At 33.5% G+C, this 21,270-nt stretch overlaps 1 protein-coding gene across 1 annotated transcript in view; it reads right to left on the reverse strand.

Annotated features, from left to right (window-relative positions):
- Positions 1 to 21,270, reverse strand: part of DIAPH3 (diaphanous related formin 3) — a 217,649-nt gene that overhangs the window by 162,126 nt on the left and 34,253 nt on the right. Inside the window, exons 5-16 of the mRNA XM_065744007.1 lie at positions 19,955 to 20,029; positions 19,799 to 19,868; positions 19,280 to 19,416; positions 18,708 to 18,813; positions 10,658 to 10,768; positions 10,121 to 10,239; positions 9,860 to 9,976; positions 8,820 to 8,938; positions 8,624 to 8,688; positions 7,807 to 7,911; positions 5,375 to 5,710; positions 4,566 to 4,680 (exon numbers count right to left, since the gene is read on the reverse strand). Coding sequence (XP_065600079.1) covers positions 4,566 to 4,680; positions 5,375 to 5,710; positions 7,807 to 7,911; positions 8,624 to 8,688; positions 8,820 to 8,938; positions 9,860 to 9,976; positions 10,121 to 10,239; positions 10,658 to 10,768; positions 18,708 to 18,813; positions 19,280 to 19,416; positions 19,799 to 19,868; positions 19,955 to 20,029 — 1,475 coding nt within the window. The remainder of the gene's footprint in view (positions 1 to 4,565; positions 4,681 to 5,374; positions 5,711 to 7,806; positions 7,912 to 8,623; positions 8,689 to 8,819; positions 8,939 to 9,859; positions 9,977 to 10,120; positions 10,240 to 10,657; positions 10,769 to 18,707; positions 18,814 to 19,279; positions 19,417 to 19,798; positions 19,869 to 19,954; positions 20,030 to 21,270) is intronic.

A 21,270-nucleotide genomic window follows, 5' to 3' on the forward strand; every position in this document is an offset into this window, starting at 1 on the left:
ACTCAGTAACACCTCTGACTCATATGAACTTCCATGACAGATGCCATTTCATCAGACTGCTCTTCCAGAGCAACAAAATGTAACGGAATGTTGGTATGAAGGTTTAACCCTCTACTGCCAAATCACCAACATGTGCCTCTGACATTGTGGGCCAACAAAATAAAATAGGAGTCATTACTTTCAGAGCAGTCTTAGTCTAAAGGGGTTGTCATTTGACACAATTTTTGTTTGTTCACCTTAATATTTTGGGCTTTGGAAAATTCAGAAGTATACATAAGGTTTGCTCCTGTTGCACTTCTCAGTTTTTCACATATCGGACAGCTTTAAGTCATCTATTAAGTTTAATGTTTTTAAAGAATGATAGTGATTACTTTGATACCAATGTCACCATAAAGACTTTTCACAGATTTTCTTTACTGATATGCAGCCATGAGCACAAATCTGATAAATCCTAAATAGTTGATATTTCTTAGGATTCATTACTCTTTCAAATCTCAAACTATCCCTCATACCATATGCTTCTTTTTGCCTCTTAAAAATGAGAATACCCAAGAAGATTCATGCAAAGAATTCGTTTAATTTATTTTCAGATTTAATTTTTCAGTTGCTTTTTTTTTTCCATTGTCAATTTTAGTTTATTTTCCTTCACTTTTTTTTTTACAGCCAGTGAGGTCAAGGACCATTCCTTACTTCCACGCTGATGTCTCTAAGGCAGTAATTTCACTTCCTACTTTTATTCTTTTAGCTGCTGACATAAAACTAATGATTTGAAGGTTACAGGAGCTTTTAAGATTCTTGAAGCATCTCAGAATAAACTCAGAATAAGCATGCTTTCTTGCAAATATCAGGCATATATATGCTTTTCAGTCATTAATTTAATCTTTTCTCAAGTATTCATAGTGAAAATATTTCACCCACATACTAATAAGTATTTCATTATTCTGGACCTGTGTGGATTCTGTGTCCTCCCACATTCCCTATGCAACAGAAAATATATGTGGCTTTACATATTAAAGGAGTTGGCTTGCTATTTTGTTCTTGCCTACATCTTCAAATGTATAACCTTATATTTCTTTAAGACTGCAAATTCATTTTGAGTTCAGAAAAAGAGCTCTGATAAATAAATTATACTTTGTTTTTTTATAGCTTGCTACAGGAACAGAATCAGCAACTGTTGCTTTGCTACTTCTCATTGTTCCCGCTTAAATATGAAATTTTTGTAACACACACTGCTTTCACAGAATGATTTAATTTCTGGAAAGTGACAAAAGTGACAACTATATCCTTATAACAAATAAACAAGGAAAAGATATGCAATTCCACCCATAGCTTTGAGTTATTATGAATTATTATTATCAAACAAGTGACAGTGAAAATAAAACAAGTGAAAATATTTCCTTCAATCAGTTACTAAGACTGTAGTCAGCAGATCCAAGAAGTGATTATTTCACTGTACTCCCCCTTCACTCCCAGGGGTAAGTACCCGGAGCACTTGTTCAGTTCTGCACTCACCAGGAAAACAGAGATATATTGGAATGAGTAGAGTGGAAGGCCACCAAGACGATGAGAGGGCTGAAACATAGCATGAAGAGAAAAGACTGAGAGCTATGACAGTTGTCAGAAAAGATGGAATTCTTACTACCATCTCCAACTATCTAACAGGAGGCTACAATAAGAGGTAAGCAGATTATTCGCAGAGGTATAATATTAAAAAGCATCAGACAAAAGTTTCAACAACCAACACTGCAAGATGTTAGGAAAAAAAAGTCACCACAGTGGTGATAAACACTGAAAAACATTGCCCAACATCATAGCCATACATTCTACATCTTCAGGGTGGACAAAGCCTCTGGCAATATGAATTACACTGACTCTGCTTTAAAAAGATGGTTGGACCAGTTGGATTCAGAACCCTTCCAAACTACAAAATTCCATGATTTGAGAATGTCTTTGGCTCTCTTGACATCCTCAAATAAAAGTTACTTTTGCTCCTTGCTCCAAGTGTAATCTTTGTTCCATGTTACTACTCAATATTTTTCCTACAGTTTAAAGCTAGACCCACCCTTCCTTGATTTTTTTACACTTGTAGTAATGTTTCTTTCATGACTCCACAACATCTTCAGTTATTTCAATTGCTTCAATGCCCATTCAGAACCAACATCATTTATAACTTCTATACAGACATCTGCTATGGCTTCAAATCTTTTCTATATTACTGTTGTGGACAACCCATCCCTGGAGGTATTCAAGGCCAGGTTGGATGGGGCCCTGGGCATCCTGATGGGTGGCAACTAGTGGCAGGAAGTTGGAACTGAATGGGCTTTAAGGTCTCTTTCAAACCAAGGCATCCTACGATTCTGTAATTATTCTGTATTTCTTTTCAATACAGAAATTCTTCAAAGAATTTTATACATGAATCAACAATTAAATACTTTGGGTACATCAGCTGGTATAAAGTAGTAACTGAACATTTGACTACTTCAATCTGATTTTACTTAATCAGAATAAAATTTATTTAAAGCATCATTCTGGTCCCTTCTTACATAATTACTTCAGTGAAAGGAACACATAAGCAGATGCTTCCGAGGTAACCAGATCATTCTTCACATGCTATCAACCAGATACAGAATCATTTTGAACTTGTCTTTTTGGTTTCAGGAACAAAGCTTTAGAAATAGTCCAGGACTGTTTCTAAATTAAATATGATAAATAGTTTGATGACTCTACATTACAAAACGTGGTTATAAACCTCTTTAAGTTTGAGAGGTGCAGAAAAATGCAGATCTTCAACTTTTTGACAAGTTTTGTTATGGAAGTTATGTATGAGCTACAGAGAAGCATCCTTTTTTTCTACAGCCAAGAAAATAAAAGTAGTTACTGTAGTACTATCTGAAGTAGGATGCATGTTGCTAGTAAGAGACACTGAGATGCCCAGTGCTGCTTACTTAAGAGTTCAAGCCTTCATGCAAATTTTTATGAATCACTTATTTGAACAAAGCTGAATTTTATTTGCACATCACCCTTTAGACATCTACCTAATGTTTTAAATATAATCTTTATTCTCCTTTTCCTTTGGAAAAAGATAATAATAGACAGCACACATTATTCAAGTGAAAGATTTCAAAAAGTAAAGTATAAAAAGAAGGTATTGAGCAATAAACATCATATCTAAAAAAAAAAGTACATTCATCCCTGAAGATGTTTTATCCACCATTTATTACATTATTTGGTGTACTAGCATACTTCACTCATTTTTTCGGCTGTAGATCCAATAATTCTTCTCTATTAGGTTTTGTCAAAACAATGTATTCAGTCTATTCAGTTATACTTTTAAAGGGTGTAATCTTGTTAACTCTAATGTTCATGCTGTCTGTGGAGATTCATAATCCTCCTCTGACCCTTTAACGTTTGGTCCAAACATCATCCAGTCTCCCAGATTTTATTATTTAATTAAATGGGAAGCAGTGCTTCCCTCCAGTGGCTTTTAAACCTTCCAACTTATTAATTCCAAGAACATTCTTGGGAATTCTCCTAACATTTTAAAAGCACCTTAATTATCTTTAGACTTATTCTAATAGTCTAAGAATATACTGCCTATGAGGTTTTCTTGCCTTTTTATCTTTGCACAACACTTTTAATATTATTAAGTATCAAAATTAATAAATTGCAATTCTCAACTCATTAGAAATACTACCACATCACCTCAAGCATCAAAAAGCCTGCTCTGAAAGAAGCTCAGCAAATCAAACAAACAAACAAAACAGATAAAAACCTGGGGGTTTCTAGATAACACTGTACACTATATTAAATAAAAAGATCACAATGAAAAATGTGAAAGAAACTAAAAATTTTACAATGACTTTTCAATTTGAAAACATGAAAATAAACTTATTTATTTGTGCTCCTTTACCTTCCCCAAAGTAATCAGTCTCTGACAGTAATCAAGGAGCATTAAAATAATGTCAAGAAGTAACAGTAAGCATTTTATATATTGGATAAATAACTTAGTAATAACTAGTAAAACAACTTATATCCAGACAGTAAAAGATAAAAAATACTTGCAGAGTTTGCTCTTCCACAGGCTTTGAAAGATAAGGAAACTAAGCAAAATATCAAGGGACATCAAAGTTGCTATAGGTTTGTGAGAAGTAAAAGAATTTCATTAAAAACTTCTGTTCTTCAATCAAAACACACCAATTAATGTATGCATTCTGAGAATGAACATATCACCTTCCTGGCTCACTGTATTTTATTAAGGTATCCTGGCAAAACTTTATAAAAAAAAAATTAAAATGTCCATAATTATTAGGAAACATTTCTCACTTTTTTGATAAGTTTTTCTTTATGAGTCACACATTTTTTTGCCACCCTTAAAGTAAAACAGTTGAATGTGTCTGCTTTGCACAGGCTGAGACGTTCAAATTTCTTTCATCACACACTCCACTTTAAAAACATAACGTTAATGTACAGCACAGTATGTGTTTAACAGTGTATACAGTAATTTAAGACCCAGTTACCTAATAGATAACTCCAAAAGCTGAAAATTGTAGATATCAATTACTTACCCCTTTTTTGACAACAAAACGTAAGTTCCAATTTGCAAAGCATGTCAGCATTCTCATACTTCTCCTCTTCTGCCTTAACCCAAAAACAGGATTCTGTCATTTCCTGAGGCCTGATCTTTAAGAGACAAAAAGAAAATTCAATTATTTACACATATAGTACATCCAGCAGACTGCCTTTGGTGTAGATTATAAAACATGGGTAAACTTGAGTCTCTGAACACAGTTGGTTATATTACATACCTTACTTTTTAAAGGACAGCTTTGATAGCCTCATAAAACTCTGAAAGTTTTTATTTTGGTCTAACTAGTTACATTTTCTAAAATTCAATATATTGATAGTCCTAGCGTACTTGATCCTGTCACAAGGGAGAGCAAAGAACTAGACAGAACATGTACTTTCAATTGTTATATTTATCTAAGTACACTTATACTGAGGACAAATACAAACACTTGCAATGACTTTCTCACAGAATGACAGAGGCAAAACACTTGTCTGAAAACTATCTAGCTAACAGTGCAGTGATTGGTACAGTAAACAGTCTACTAGAAGAAAAGCCACAGCAGGATCCAGAAAGCCTGCTGGTATCAAGGCTGTATTACTCCAGCCAGGAACTAACTTTTCCAGGCATTTTCTCTTCATGCGTCAATGGAACACAGTTCTCAGGAAAAAGAAAAAAATAAAGCCAAAAAGCATGCATATCTAACATAAATTTAGTTGATTTAACACTAATGTCTTATTCCTAATAATCTATTTATTCTAAGCTTCACGTGAGATTTTAGAGCCGGTATTCACCAGTCATCAGTATTACCTTGGACCAATTGAGTCTTTTCATAGTAACCTCAGGCCTGAATTCTTTTTTAGGCTTCAGTCCAAATGGCAAAGAACATGAAGGTGGAGACCACTGTGCCCCTGGCAGGCCTGGTGGAGGTGGTGGTGGTGGAGGAACACCAATTCCTGCAGGAATTCCCAACCCATTCAAAAGTAGTGGAGGAGGAGGGGGAGGAGGTGGCGGTGGTGGGATTGCTCCATTAGAAGGCAGTGGTGGAGGAGGAGGAGGCAACTGATTTGGTTCTGCAGCTTCCAGTGGAATGACAGATGCATCTCCACACGTTGGTGGTAGAAATCCAGGTGGCAAGGAGCCATACTGATAAGGAAAATAATCAGATTCATATTTTTACTAACCAAATGCCATCACAGTTATAATTAACAAATTAAATTCAGTAAAACAGCATGACTTTATCTGTGCATAGGACAATTAAATATGAATTATAATAAAGCCAACACACTTTGTAACACATTTTGTAATTGTAAGCCTTAGTATATGAAAAAAACTCAGACAAGGCAAAAAATCACAAACAGAAATTCTGTAGCAGCTCATCATATTTCACTGATCATGACCTAGGAAGTGTGTAATATGTAGCTTGATGAGACTTCACCTAGACTACACTTTAGCTCTAATTTAAAAACAGTATCCTGTTTCTAGCATTCTTACTTATCCAACAGATTACAGAGCTATTCCTAAAATTTAATTGCAGAATATGACAAAGTTAGAAAATCTGTTGGAAATTTTCTAATGCGGGAGCATTCCCATTCTGCAGGATTGAAGGCAGAAAGAAACCTCTTCCGAAATATATGGCTGCCTTACATCTGCAGTTATAAAACTGAAAGCCATTCTTCTTGTTAAAGCAAGAAAGTTTCCATTCTCTAGGGGGACAGAAGAAGTAGAAACAGGACAATATTATACAGTACTGATTTAAGCAGTTTTGACAACTGTTTTTCAAACTTACAGGGAAACACAATATGCAAAGAACTAAAATATTTTTAAAAAATAGCTAAGTATCAATAAATATAATTAACTAAATGCAGGACAATGTTATTGTTTTCAAATTCCCAAAAGAAGCATTCTTTACGCTGACAAAGACATTGAAAAATTAAGTTCTAAAAGATGAAAGAAATCAAACACTAAAAAGTTTCCAGTACTAAAAAAGTATAAATGAGGAACAAGATCAGGAGAAAGACAGTTTTAACAGGTAGAAAACTACATGAAAATGAAAGATTCATCTTAGGATGGACATGAGAGTAATAGTGTTAAATTGAATGAATCAATTACTTGATACTTAAGCATTCCAAGAAGCATTAACAGCGAGATAGTTCATGGTATGATAATCTGTGAGCATATGCATAAGTGATGCTCACTGTGTGCATGCTGTAAAAAAAAAAAAGCTGTATTTGCAGTGTACAATAGAAATAGTGAAATGTAGGAGGTAAAACCTCTTTCACTTACACATGCACAAAAATAATATTTAAGTATGTTTTCTAGAAATACACAAAGAACTACTTTCTTAATTAATGATGCACAGCTCATTTTTAAAGCAATAAGTATACAAGTATAATTACTTTTTGAAAGCCTGTTTAACTTCTATATTAACAGTGAATTCTGACCACAAACCTGAATCAAAATGACATTTTCAACAAACCAAAGCACAGTTGAACTAATTTTCCTCACTAAAATTTAAGGTCAGAACCATAAAAAAGCTTTAAGATGAAAGCACATCTTTCAACACTTTCTATACGCATGTATTCTCAGCGTTATCTTCTTTCAGTCATTTTTAGATTGAGCATTACCCCAAAAATAAAGACACAGGAAAGTCACTTGCTCACATAGTTTTCCTATAGATTTTAGAGTTGAAGTAGTTTAAAAGTTAACTCAAGCATCACTCAAAAACTCTGCACTACTTCTCTCCATCACATTTTGAAACATCTATATATGCTTGAAATTTGAAAAATTATCAGCAAATCTTATCTAGACACAGGTTATTTCTTTCACTGCTGGATAACCATGGTAAGGTTTCAGAAAATAAAACTGCACAAATGAATAATTTCCTGTGGAGGGATAAAGATCATAGTGATGAATGCTAAAAGCATAGGACTTATTACTCTATGTGGTTAATTACTTTGGAAGTATATGACATTGAAAGTAAAATCCAAATGAAATATAACAAACTAGTTTAATTAACAGAACTCAGGCACAAAAAGGATCAACTGGAATTTCACATAGCTCATTAATGTCATACTACAATTCTTTCTATAAAATAGAAATAGAGGAAGCTAACAGCCAATAATAAACAATAGCAGGATTCTTTGAATTATCCTGAATTGCTCTATCACAATCTGCAAGAAGATAAAAATGAATTCTATTTCAAAAACAATACTTCATACATTCATAAAACTGTCCTGTACCTGAGATTTAAAGGCTTGTAATTCTGCTTCAAGTTCATTGATCCTGTCTTCTTTTTTTTGCAGTAGGGCCCGGGTCTCTTGATGAGCTACAAAATCTTTCTCAAACTAAGGAAAAAAAAAAAACAGAGAAAAAGCAATTTTAGTAATAGTTCATAGGTTCATAAGGTTGGAAAGGACCTACAAGATCATCTAGTCCAACCATCCTCCTATCACTATCCCTACCCAACTACTAAATCAAATCCCTTAGCACCTCATCTAAACGCTTCTTGAACAGCGCTAGGGATGGTGCCTCAACCACCTCCCTAGGCAGGCCATTCCAGTGCCTGACCACTCTTTCAGAGAAAAAATGTTTCCTCAGGTCTAATCTAAATCTTCCCCGGAAGTTAGGTCCACATATCTTCTAGGATTCTCACTTCTCATTTTGTGTTTAATACAAAAAAAAAAAAAAAATGGTTTTTATATAAAAATAAATGGTAAACAATGGTAAGACTCTGTACGTACGAATGGTAAGAATCTGTACATACAAACAAGACAACTCTTATTCTCACTCTGTTTTCTGAAAAATAGATAGCTGTTCAGATAAATTTTCAGTTGATTTCATACCTTACAATACATAGTAGAAAGAATCAGTTAAGGTAACTACTTTATAACACTCCTCTACTTCCCACTCCACAAGAAACATTCAAATTCCCATTTCAACATAAGTAATAATAGCAACTTGAAGTTAAAGCTGTGCCATTTTCAATTACATTAGTCATTATCTATTATGTTATTTCCTGTATCCATCTTATGATCCTAACTTATAATTATTACACACCTTTCTGGAAAGTTCAGAAGCTCTCTCTTCACATTCTTCTAACCTTGCTTTATCTACACAAATATCTGAAAAAATAAGCAAACACATACTTGAAAATATGCAGGGAAAACGAGATTCTGAATCACACCTATCACTCTGTGTTTTGAAATACAGAAAAAAGTACAATGCTGTAAACATTTTCCAGCATGAGACTTACCTAGTAAGTGGCTGAAATTTATATCTAATCTTTTACGGTATGTAAAATCTGGGTCTGTTCCACTCCGATGTAACACTATCTGGGACACACACTCTTCAATTAACTTGAAATACTGTGGACTGAAGACAGAGGCATATTTATTTATTAATATATTGTTAAAATCCTGCTTCTCAATACAGCAGTGTCAAAAGATTTGGGCTGACTTATTTCCACAGAAAGACAGATGCAAAACCCAAACAGTTCAAGGGACAAATATATCTGTCAGTTTATTACACCACAACAGTTACACAAAGCCTGAAAAATCAGCACACACAAACATGAAATATTTCTGTGCGATAAAATCTGCAACTCTTCTCATATGGAACTACAAAAAGGCAACACTCATTCCTGTTTCCTTCCAATAGAGAGAAGGTTCTTCCTTCAGCTGATGCCTTCTGCTTTTATGACATTTTTAACTATGGATGTACAGAGGCCTTGCTTCATTAAAACAAAAGAAAAACACATTGTTCTAAAATGCCAGCTGGTATCACAGCTGGGCCACTTGACCAGAACAAGCAAGATGTCAGTTCAAAATCATTCTGGTAGAAGAGGTCTAGCACAGATGCACCCAAGTCAGGCAAGCACCCTTAACTTAATAAGTTGAGATCTATCTACAAAGTACACTGCTGAGCATTGTGTTTTCACCCTTTGACTCAAATACATGACACAAGTACAATTGGTTATAAACCACATCAGTAGCATTAAGAGAGCTGTTTTGGTCACTTATACTCGCAGGAAACAAGCTTCAGATCTCAATAAAACCACTATTCTCTGTTTATATATGGAGTTAGACCCTAAGCAGAAGAGGGAAAAAACATGCAGACAGATTCTTACTCAAAGGTGATATTTTTGAACATGAATTCACAAAGAAATAATTACAAACCGCATCCAGTGCAGAAAAACACTAAAAAGTATTTCTTAAAATAGTAGAAGACATATTCTATTAATGATGTAACAACAATCTAATACATAACTAATATTTAATATAGCATTAAACATACCGTATAAAATAATCATTTCGTATTAGCAAAAGATGTTGGAGAATAGAAAGAAAATATCCTTCAGCACTTGTGTCCTTAACTGTATTCCACAGCATGTTGTAAACATCATTTACTTCAGTAAAAGAGTTAAGGAGAATAATGTAAAAAGCTTTTCAGTCAAATGTTCAGTCAAAATGTTGTTTTAAACATAAGCTACATAGAAAAATTTTCATTACGGATATTCTTTTGTTCATGTTTCTCTTGTCAATATCAAAAGGATATTCTAGTTCAGATCTAATATCTTCTAAACGATGAGAGAATTCAATCATGTCTTCTTCCTTATGCTCATTGAATACCTTCAGCTGAATATCTAGTGCTTCATTTTTTATACATTTCAATTGCTGCAAGGAAGAAACAGTAGAGAGATTGGCAAAATTAGCATTTCCATAAGGAAATAAACCTTACATTTTTCGTAACTTCCATGAATCTATGTTATTTTAAAGTTTAAAATGAGTAAAGTTTAATATGCAAGAGGTAAACAGGGTTTCAGTTTGGCTTCACTGGTGGCTGCATTATATTCTGTTCCGTGTTCTAAATCAAAGCTGTAAAAGATTAAGGATTCAGCATAAGCTTCAGGGAGCTCACTTCACCTTTTCAATCTTATTTTAAGGTTGATTCTAATATCTAACTGCTTAGGCTCTAACCTAATAAAATGCCTTTGAGAATAATTTATTAGAACCTATTCTCCGTTTTTCCTCTCAGACTCAAACAGTCCAGTAATTTAAATAGCAATACAGAGGGAGACTACAAGGTGCTTACTGGCAATATCTCTTTCAGTCCACTGCGGATAAATTCATTTCTGATGTGAAGCCTAAAATCCAAATCATCAGGAGATGTAACAAGAGCATTGATGAGCTGCATGCAAGCTACCTACAACAGAGGAAAAATAAAACTGTGTTAGTTTTTGATGTTCATAAAAAAAAAAAAGGCAAACCAAACAAGTAGATAGTATGCCATCGATCCATTATAATCATATAATTAAGACACTCAGATTTCCTGTCAGCCACAACCTACATAATCACAATCACATAGAAAAGGATTACCCAGAGAAAACAAACTACAGCAAGACTTCATCAGATGTTCTATGTGTGCATAAGAAGAGTTCCAACACTAGAATACAGAACGACTGTTATCTATCACACGTTCAGTGGCAGGCAGAAGGACTTCCAAAGTAAAGCCAACAATTAAAAGTCACAAAATTATTTCAGTAGTTGCTTCTGGATATAGTTGCTTCTGTTTAAAAGCACATTGACAAACAGGAAAATAACAAAGGATATTTTGGGTGTGATTTGGAAAACTACAGCCTGGTAAGTCTGATCCTTCTACTGTGAAAATATCTTGAAAGTATAATAGAATTAAAGAACAAATTCATTGAATACTATGGCTAATTGCAACATAAAGAAATGAATAATATGGTTAAATGCAGCTTTGTAAAGCAAAATCTTTTCTCACATTCCCACAGGACATCTCTGAAAGGAACAGGCAATAAAGCTCTGACTGGACTATGACTGACCTTCAAAACAGAAAAACCATTGTAAAATATCAAAACTTTTCATAAAGATTTAGAAAAAAGTGTATTAAATAGACAAATTCCTAAATGCAACTAGTATATGATTTACTGTTTAGAAGTTTCTTTGAAAACAAAAATAAAAAGTTTCTAGGACTCAAAAATCTTTATGTAGTCTCAAGTATGTTGAGGTAATGTTTTGTTATTACTTTTTTCCTTGCTATAAGTCTGTCCATTTTATGTATGTAAAAAGTATAACATTTTAGAAAGAAAAAGTTATTCATCAAGAAGAGTTAATTACCTCATTAAAGAAATTTAAAAAAAAGTTATATGGCATTGAACTGCAAGGCAATGAAAGGCTGTCTTGCTCTTTTCCATATTCTTTTCAGAGAATTTGTATGGATCTATTAAGTAACAATCAAATCATACATATTAAACAGGAATGTACCAGAGATGTTTTCTTTCAGAAGGTACTGGCACTCCATTTCTAGCAGCTGATTTTAAAATAACTTGGTTGAATAGGAGTTTAAGTAACAGGACCACAACTTCAACCATTCTGTCTTAATAAAATATATTTCACTGAGAAAGATCTTTGAGATTTGTGGCTGCTTCTTTAAAATTGTTTATAAGAAATAATCCCCGATTATTATTTGCTGAACACTTAGCTCGAAAGTGGCTAAACTGACAATAGTTTTGGGCTTAAACTTTCATAATAGATCCTGTCATCTTTGTAGCTTGTCAGAACAACTATTCTGACCTTCTTCTCCGTGAAATCTTATTTCACTAATTTTATGCAACTCAATTCTGTACACATGACAGCAGTACTTTAGAAATAACTAAATTACATTTTTTGTTAGCACTTTCATTTTTTAATTTTCATTGAATTTTGAATTTTCATTCAAACAAAATCTTTGTGTTAATCTTTAAGCCCATTTCAGTGCATGCACTGTTATTAATAGTTAACATTTGTTGGCCATTGCTGAAACACATACCGAGAACAATTGGTGCTAATCTCAAAATAGGAAAGCAGGAAGAGTAGAAGATAATAAAAATAATACTGATCGAATATATGATATGCAAAAATCTATATCAAAATTTCACACAGTAGTGTAAAAAGTTTACCTGAAGTGCCCAACCTCATTTAAAAGTGAACTGAATAAAATCATCAAGTATTTGTTTTAAAAGTACCCAACAGAAGACAAATTTAGACTCTCCTGTTGCATAATCAAGCTTTTTTGGAAAATGAACAAGATATTTGTATCCAATATCTCTCTGTCGTGACCTTTAAAATCTTGTTCAGAACATCTGTTGCAAACTTGAAAGAAAAGTCTGCAAAAAGTAGGAGTGCCAGTTATACAAGACGAAGCAATCACAAATCTCAAAAATGCCTCACTTAAATTTACTTCCGAGTCATTTGTTTCATGAAATTATGTAAAAAAAGAAAAAAAAAGTCAAAAGCAGGAACTTGTTACAGGATCACAAATGTTTCCAACATGTTCTAAATTGAACTACCATTTAATGGTGGCTACAAAAAGAATGATATTCACTTTGTGGACATTTCAATTTACGTAGTTCTTGGGAAAGTTAGATTTCAGGCATACATATTCAAAACCAATAGAAAGAGAAATATATCCCTTCATTGAGTAGCTTGATGAAAAGTGGTTTGCTAATAGGCAGTTTTAACCCATAAGCCATGGAAGATTCAAGAACAAAATTTTTTTTCTATTCTGAAGTTCACAGTTGGAATAGCATACATTAGTATTACTCTGTTACTCTGTTTGACGGTATGTCAACAAAACAGCAGCAAGCTTGGCATATGTAGTGTCTGTTTAATGCACAAGACAGAAGTCAAGAAACAGAATTCTCATGAGTTTTCCAATACAGCACAGCTCAGACTTGAAATATCTACATTTAGATGTCCATACGCAAATGAATAACTACAGGTAGCTAAACTCCTTTGCTAAACTTCCATTCCTATTCATCAGTTGTCAAATTGGTTCTATAAGCAATTCAGATCTTTAAAACACACATGAAGTGACTAGGGCACTCTAGGATACATCATCTTTACCAATCAGGGACTCAATCCACCAACATAAACATGAATATATATTACACATAGTATCACTACAGCTGCTTCAGTGTAGCCCATCTGGCTTCCAAAGGTCAGCCCAGAAGGGGAACCTCCCGAAGGGAATGTGTGGTATCTGCAAGTACTACATGCATTTGTCTAATGCACAGACATCTGAAATGTTGTGAGAGAAATTGAACTGCAACTCAGAATGCTTGACGGCTTAGATTATTTGATAACTTTTTTCTTTTTGCTATATTAAAGAAAGCTTGTTTGTTTCTGACCTACAAAATTTTGAATGTTAAGTCTGACATTTTACTTCCATCTTCCTCCGTTTGCATAGCAGGAGGAAAGCCTCAGCTACAGAAATGCCTCAGAGAAATAAAACTTAATGCCTGGATTTTTATTCTTATTTTTTTAAATTAAAGACGAAAATATCAGACTGTGACATACTCATTTCAGAGCAGTGCTAAATCTGTTTATCAACATGCTTTAAAAATTCTGAAAATTCAAATACCAACTGATATCTGTAGTTATTAAATTACCTGAAAGCGTTATTGAATTCGGATCTAACAGTAGTAACAATGAGTTTACACCCTGCTACTAATTAAAGAAAAGCAAAAATAAATAAATAACTAAATAAAACTTCAAAAAATTCTATTCTGCTTTGTTAGACTGGAAACTGTTCTTTGAAATAAGTTATCCCTTAACACATTCACTGCCTATCTACAGAGTCTATCAGACGAAAGCATCATCAGGCCCTTCAGGTCCTTGTGTCCAATCTCCAATGCTGCAAATAAAGGGTAAGATCAAAGAGGAAACATGTTCTATATGACTGAAAGAACTTCTTAGGGAAGAAAAAATTCTTTCAGACAATTCTATTCAGGCTGACAATTAATTCTTTTCTTCAATTATTTGTCTCTATGTGCAGAATCACAAGCAGTATTCCACTTGTAAGTTATTGTCTTCTGTGTTCCTAATTAAAAATTGAAGTATAGCTGTCCCAAATGCAAAATTTTTCCTTGCCAATTCTCAAAGTACACAGTACTTGAGGAAAATGCTGTGATGCTCCAGTTGACAGCTCTATAAATGTCAACTCTTGGTACACAGAAAAATCAGTCATTACTTGCACTTCAGATGAGTGGGCCCGAACTGACAATACAACAGCATTCTTTTACACTCAATTACCTTGCATGAGATTGACAGTATTTTGAATTTTTCAGTCACGGACAAAAAGAGGCAAGGCCATGTCCACATCTAAAAGACACCTCATCTTCAAAAACAAAGAGGTACTCCTGCTGAAGTAGCACGAAGTTCAGCAAAGACAAGTAAATTAGCTTCCCAGGAAGTCAGAACTCATTGTGACAAAAATTTTTTGAATAAATTGTCTATAGCTAAAAGGAATTCATCAGAAGTTGTAGAATCTGCAGACCTTGTGACTATGTCTGAGTAAGTCCAATTATTTTTGGCTCTACTTCTTAAAAGACATCCAGTAATACACAACCCTCTGGTGTGACTTATAACATTTTTTTGTGGTGTCAAGGACTATAATTTCTAAGCCCTTCTTCCTGGGCAGGCAGCAAAAGAGTTTTGCATGGGTGATCACAGTATTCACCTGGAATGGCAACATTTTGAATGTCTTCCTCTATGAGAAAGTAGAGCAATGAGAAAGGTGCATTCTGCTAGGTGAGAGCTTACAGCCCTAAATTTTAACTCTGATTTTCTTCTTCAACTTCAGACACTGTTTTCTATCAAGTTAAAGGATGTACACTCTGAGAACTACAAAACGCGTTCTTCGTATTTTTATTTTTCCCAGCTGAACACAAAGATTGTGTAACTGGTACTTTTCTCATGGAAAGTGTTGACTACAACTCAGTAGTTCAGAGCAGCTTTTCCTCACATAGGTGTGATTATCAATACTAAGTGGCTAAGCACCATCTTGAGATAAGAGAACTGCACGAAGATTTTCCACTTCACTTTTCTCACTTTTATCAACAGTTGTAGAAAGGACAAGTGATAATATAGATTTAATTAAATTTTGTTTCCTAATAATTAACTGGATGCAGTTTTGCCTTCGGTATGCACTTTACTAATTTTCCTAAATTGTTTCCCCATGCTAATTCTAAAATATCCTTAGCAATGAAATGTATCGTCCATAGGAAAGCACATTTGCACATTTACATGACTCTGACATAATATTATCAGTCTTTGCATTTAGATAAGTTGTGCTTTGTTTGTATTAGTTACGTGTTTATGGAAAGGATCTCACTAGTACCAAATGGCCAAGAACTGCCAAGCGATTCAGCTAACCAAAATATCATACACATACAATCTCACATTCTTTTTTTTATTAGATGAAAGATTAAATGGCATTCTCTCCCAGTTTATAAATACTCAGAGGGTAATGCTACTGATGAATAGGAAAGATCTTTGACATAAAAATGCTTCTCAGTAAGTTCAATATTACTTCTGGCTGTAGATATATTCTCAAACTAGGATCACCAATCTTGCCTTGAACTGGAAATATTTAAGTACCCTTTCTATAATTACTGATAATCTTTATGAAAGATCAAAAGTAGAATATCCTTTGCTTTCAACAAATAAAAAGTAGATATATTGAGGTTTCAATGAAAATACAAAAATTAACATGCTAAGACTTCTTGTAAATTCACCCTTCAAGTAACAGAAATGTTAGTCAACTTAAAATTGAAAAGGTCAGTTGTTAGTGTCAAATTCACTTGCCACAAAACAAGCCTACATAAATCAGGCAGATAATCAAGGCAAATATGCCAAGTAACTGACAACTGTAAACTTTCATCTTATTAAAACACTGTCAAATTAACCACTAGGTCAATGTCGTTGTTATAGAAGTTTACAATTGATTCCAATGAGAAGCCTTTCAAAAAAAAAAAAAAAAAGCAAAAACAAACCTAGCTAACGTTTGTAGATTCTGAAAAAGAAAAAAAGCCTTTTAGATTCAAGTGTTCAAATGCAAGCTTAACTCCAAAAACTGTGAAATATCATTAGAAGTTTCTATGCCCAGAGACCATGGTAAATGCAACAGAAAAATGTTAGCTATTTTCAGGAAGTTTAAATCCAAAGTAATTTAACAAATTATTTAATATAAGTACTGCAACAGTAAAAAATTCTGTCTTTAAAAATTTTGTTATCCTCTGATACAGAAAAATACCAAAACAAGGAACAGTACAATGCTATGATGCTGTAACTAGTAGAAAAGTTTAATATAAGAAGTCCTAGAAAAACAAGGGTTACTGCACAGTTAACAACTCAGCTGAAGTCTTTTGCACTGATTCAGTTATCTCATCAGTGCTATCTCACTAAGGGAGTTGAGCATCATTGTAAACACTAAGCATGAATGCACTTATATCTATAAGACCTAACTGCTTAGAGATAATCAGCTATGACCATTTGTTTATGCTGCACATCAACTGTCTCAACTGCCATTAATATTGGTATCTATTTTTCAAGAAGGCTGCTTACTGACAATTGTTCACAAGGGACTGCAATACTTGAAGCCTATTCACAAACGTTGATCTAAAACAGCTATTAACTGTTTACTGTTAGTTTATACTGCAAGACATGCTTACAGATCTATAGAGACCTTTATACATTAATCACTTTTTTAAAAAGTGGAAGAGGAGTCTTAGATAAATAAATCATATGTACTCCTTTAATTTCTTTGAAGTAGCAGATAAACTGAGGGACTGTTTTTAATGTAGTTTTTGTGTGCTTTTTGAATTATACAGAAAAAAGGAATAGCTTTTTTAGCTTTTTTTTCCATATTTTTATAGCTTTTTTTTCCTTATTTGATCTACACGTGTGAATATATGCAGTTCTAAAAAACAAAAAAGAATAAGAATAAATAGACAGATAGATAGATAAATAGAAATTACAGAATAAAAACAAACTAGAAAAACAAACAAAGAAAAAAATGCACAAAAATCAAACAAACAAGAAAAGAAAACAACATAAATGCATTGAGCCAAATGTTACATTGCTCTGAGTGTTCAAGCTTTGCACTCCTGGCCTAAATTCCTACTGCCTACTATCTTCAGGATGCTAAAACATCAAGCAAAACTTATACTCAACATAAATTTATTAACTTAAGCATCATTAACATTAAACATCATCACCTTGAAATCTAGATAAAACAGATTCCAAGTAAGAGAGACATACAGGAGACTGCATATTTAAAAGTAATACTGAGGAACCAAAAAGATTCTTGCAAAAACACTAAAGGTAGAAACCCAGTACTATGAGAAACTTGTGTCCAGTGTGCAGAAAGCCTTAGAACAAAGGAAGGAAATTTCTCATCTTACAGTTGTACAATTTCCCTGAGCAGTCCCTTTCCAGACCAGCTACAACTGAGGCTCAATGTTCCTTCTCCTCTTCTTCCTTCTTTCCTCCCAACACACACTTCCTCCTTCAATTTCTTTCTCACTCACATTCACTGTAAGCTGAGCATTACAAAAAGCACCACACAGCCACTGCTCAAAAGTGAGTTTGTCCTGTCACTGGAACTAATTCTTGCTATGGCAGCAAGATTCTCAAAAATAACTTGCTATCAGCACTCTCACTCGGGAAAGAAAAATAGCAATACCTACAAACAAAATCTTTCAAAGGAAGGAAGAGAAGTCAACTGTCTCTTTGCCAACCAAAGTAATTCACTGCACCTTTAATCTTTTATATAGTCTTCCATTCACCCAAGTTCATCACAGACAGAATTTTTATTCTACAACACACTTCAGAAAACAAGTATTTTGGTAGAGATTTTTACAATATTGGAAACTGGAGAAAGACTGTTTACTTACTCAACAAGTTACATTACAAATTGATATCTAGACTACTAAAAAGAGTGAGAAAGCAACAGCAATCCTTACTTGAGCTATTTAATACAACAGGTGACAGTGGAGTACTACACTCTTCTTTCAAACTGCAGGTTCATCTCTTCCATTGTGGCAAAATTCAGAGTATAATATTAAAAACTTTATTCACCTGAGTCACATGATAATCAATACAAATTGCTATTTATACTAATAGAATAATGACTTGTAAAGATTACTCAAATTAACTATAAATCTTTATGACTTTCTGAATTTTTATACCTCGAAGTAAATTGAAAATAAGAAGAGTTCTTTGCTTTCACTCTGGGTGAAGGCAAATGAAGTCAAGAAGTGGAAAATTTGTGCAATCTGTGCAAAAACATTGCTTACTTGCAGCTGAACTGAGTTATCCTGAAGTCCTTCTACAATAGGAGAGAATCTATCAACATTTCTTTCTTCTGCTGCTGCTGTTATAGCTTCCAAAATTTTTTCAAGGCTGTAAAAAATGAAAGCATTTCACTCAGGAGACATTTTACCTTCTTGTTCATTTGCTATCTGAAGAGTTACGCTACCAGAACCTTCACCTATTTCAATTTCTAGGGCACAAATGTAGGAGGTTTAAGCATAATTTATTTCCTTTGGAGACTTATGTAACCAAATAATAACATACTAGATTAAAATGGCTAAAATACCATAAAAGTAATGCTAAAAAACTTTTAGAAATAAAAATGTCTACAAAACCACTCCCATCTAATCAGTTCATTCACATGCCAAAAAAGAAAATTCTTACTAATACAAACATTAAAAAGTTACAGACAAAAGTGTTTTGAAAAACAACAACATAGTAAAGATATTACTTTCAAGCATAAGTTGAAAAATTCAGCATTTAATTTCATTTAAATACAATTATAATTTTAATTATCCTGAAAACCTTAATATGTCTGGCTAAATACAGTACTTACATGCTTTCCTCTCCAACAATGCACATTGCAGAAAGGAGTTTAACTATGTCCGTCATCATACTAGTTTGCTTGGGATCAATTGCTTTGATCAGCAACAAAAGGCTCCTCTCTTCTCCCAGAATTCTTTCCAATCCATACTAAACAGCAGAAAAACATTTATAAGAAAAGTTGAAAGAAAACATAACAATAATACTGAACATCCAGTAAAAGATGACAAAAGCTTCCTTGAAGAGATATTTCAAATTATATTTAATTTCTTCAAATAAAAAAGAAATTAAATGATGGAAAGGTAAAAAAAAACAGCTCACTCATTTTTTAATGAGAGCAAACATCAGCATCATAAGTTTATACTATTACATAACTGGACTTCAACAAATCAGACACAACAGAAAGATTTTCAAGTCACAGCTGACCAACACTCTGCTTCTCCAAATTACACAGGCATGCATTCATTGATCACATACAATATCTGATTGAATAGCAGTAGTTCAAACTTCCAGATTAAAGAAAATCCCATACCTTATTATTCATGAAGGCTCTCAAACACTGTATGACCTTATGCTGGCTTCTCTTCACAGCTTTGTCCTGGCTGAATAGATTAAATGTATATATATTGTATTAAATGCTGTATGCATAGTAACAATAACTACCAGTTCTATAGAAAGTTATCCTTACTGTTTTGTCTCAACGAGTCTTTCCAAAACATCCAACAGAAGTCCCAGACCTTCTCGGCCAAAGTTTTCAACCCAGCTAGGGAGAAAGGAAGATGTTATAAAAATCCCTTCTTCAAAGATTAATTAAAACTAAAGGAAAACTTTCAGAATAAATAAAAGTAGTATAACTTGATCATTTTATGACCTAAATTTGATTTTTTATTCAATAGAGGATCAAGGAGTATTGCACTTACTCCCTGACCCAATTCATTACCTTAAAAAAAAAAATTGAAGTATCTAATAAAAATTAGAGAATCAAAACAAAAATGGTAAAGAAGGAAGAAAATACCTACAGAAATTACAGAAATGGCTCTCTGAAATACAAATACACGTGAATACTTCCAATAGAAAACACCACAAAATTCAGCTCTTGCTAAAGCCATCTTTGGCCAGACTAAGCCTTGACAAGTTGTTTCTACCAAACTGCTCCACATTTGTTTATTTTTGGTCAAAATGGCTTTATACAAGTATTATCAAAGTTCTACTCTTAAGTGACTGCCTGCAATACTGCAGCCATCCCCTGGATAGCAACTCTTAGTTTTCCTGAAACAATGTTTGATCGATTACATAATCCTACATCTCACGGACAACACTATCATTTACAGTCATAACAGAAGACATATTCTCCCTTTTATACATCACTGTGATTTAAGGGAAAGGGATTCTTGACGACACTTCTGTTTCCATAAGTGACAGGAAATATTTCCTGACACCTTTAGTTAACTTTCCATACTAACGTCATAAAACTTTGGATCAGACAGAAATTTATTTCATTATGGATCTCTCTTGCCTACTCCTTCTTTCACTGTGAAATTAGTATACTACTTTTAACTATTAACTGATTACAAAACTATAACTACAACACAGATAGCTAGCATGATACGGTTGTAATAGTTTCTATAATCACTAAAACAAAGATTCTGTTGTGAGTGCTGTAGCAATAGATTCTGAGAATTCTTTACATTATTACATTTTAAAAGTGTATGCTACTCCCCTTGTCCTGTATTAAAAAAATAATTGCCTTTTACGTAGAAGCAAAGCATCTATTCTGAAAAATGAGAAGTTTAACATCCCCAAAATGTTGTTAAGGATTATGAAAAAAAAAAAAAAAAGAGTGCTTACTTCACTAACATATGTTTTCTTGATGGTATGAGGCTCAGCCAGCCTGGGTTCATGAAAGGCAGATAGTGCTTGACCAGCATCTCCTTCTATGATCAGACGACCTGCCTAGTAGATGAGGGAAAGGCTGTGGATGTAATCTACCTAGACTTCAGTACA

This window comes from Cyrtonyx montezumae, unplaced genomic scaffold (assembly GCF_038088225.1).
Source record: "Cyrtonyx montezumae isolate F1298 unplaced genomic scaffold, pur_monq_1.0 scaffold_3, whole genome shotgun sequence".
NCBI classification, from domain to species: domain Eukaryota; kingdom Metazoa; phylum Chordata; class Aves; order Galliformes; family Odontophoridae; genus Cyrtonyx; species Cyrtonyx montezumae.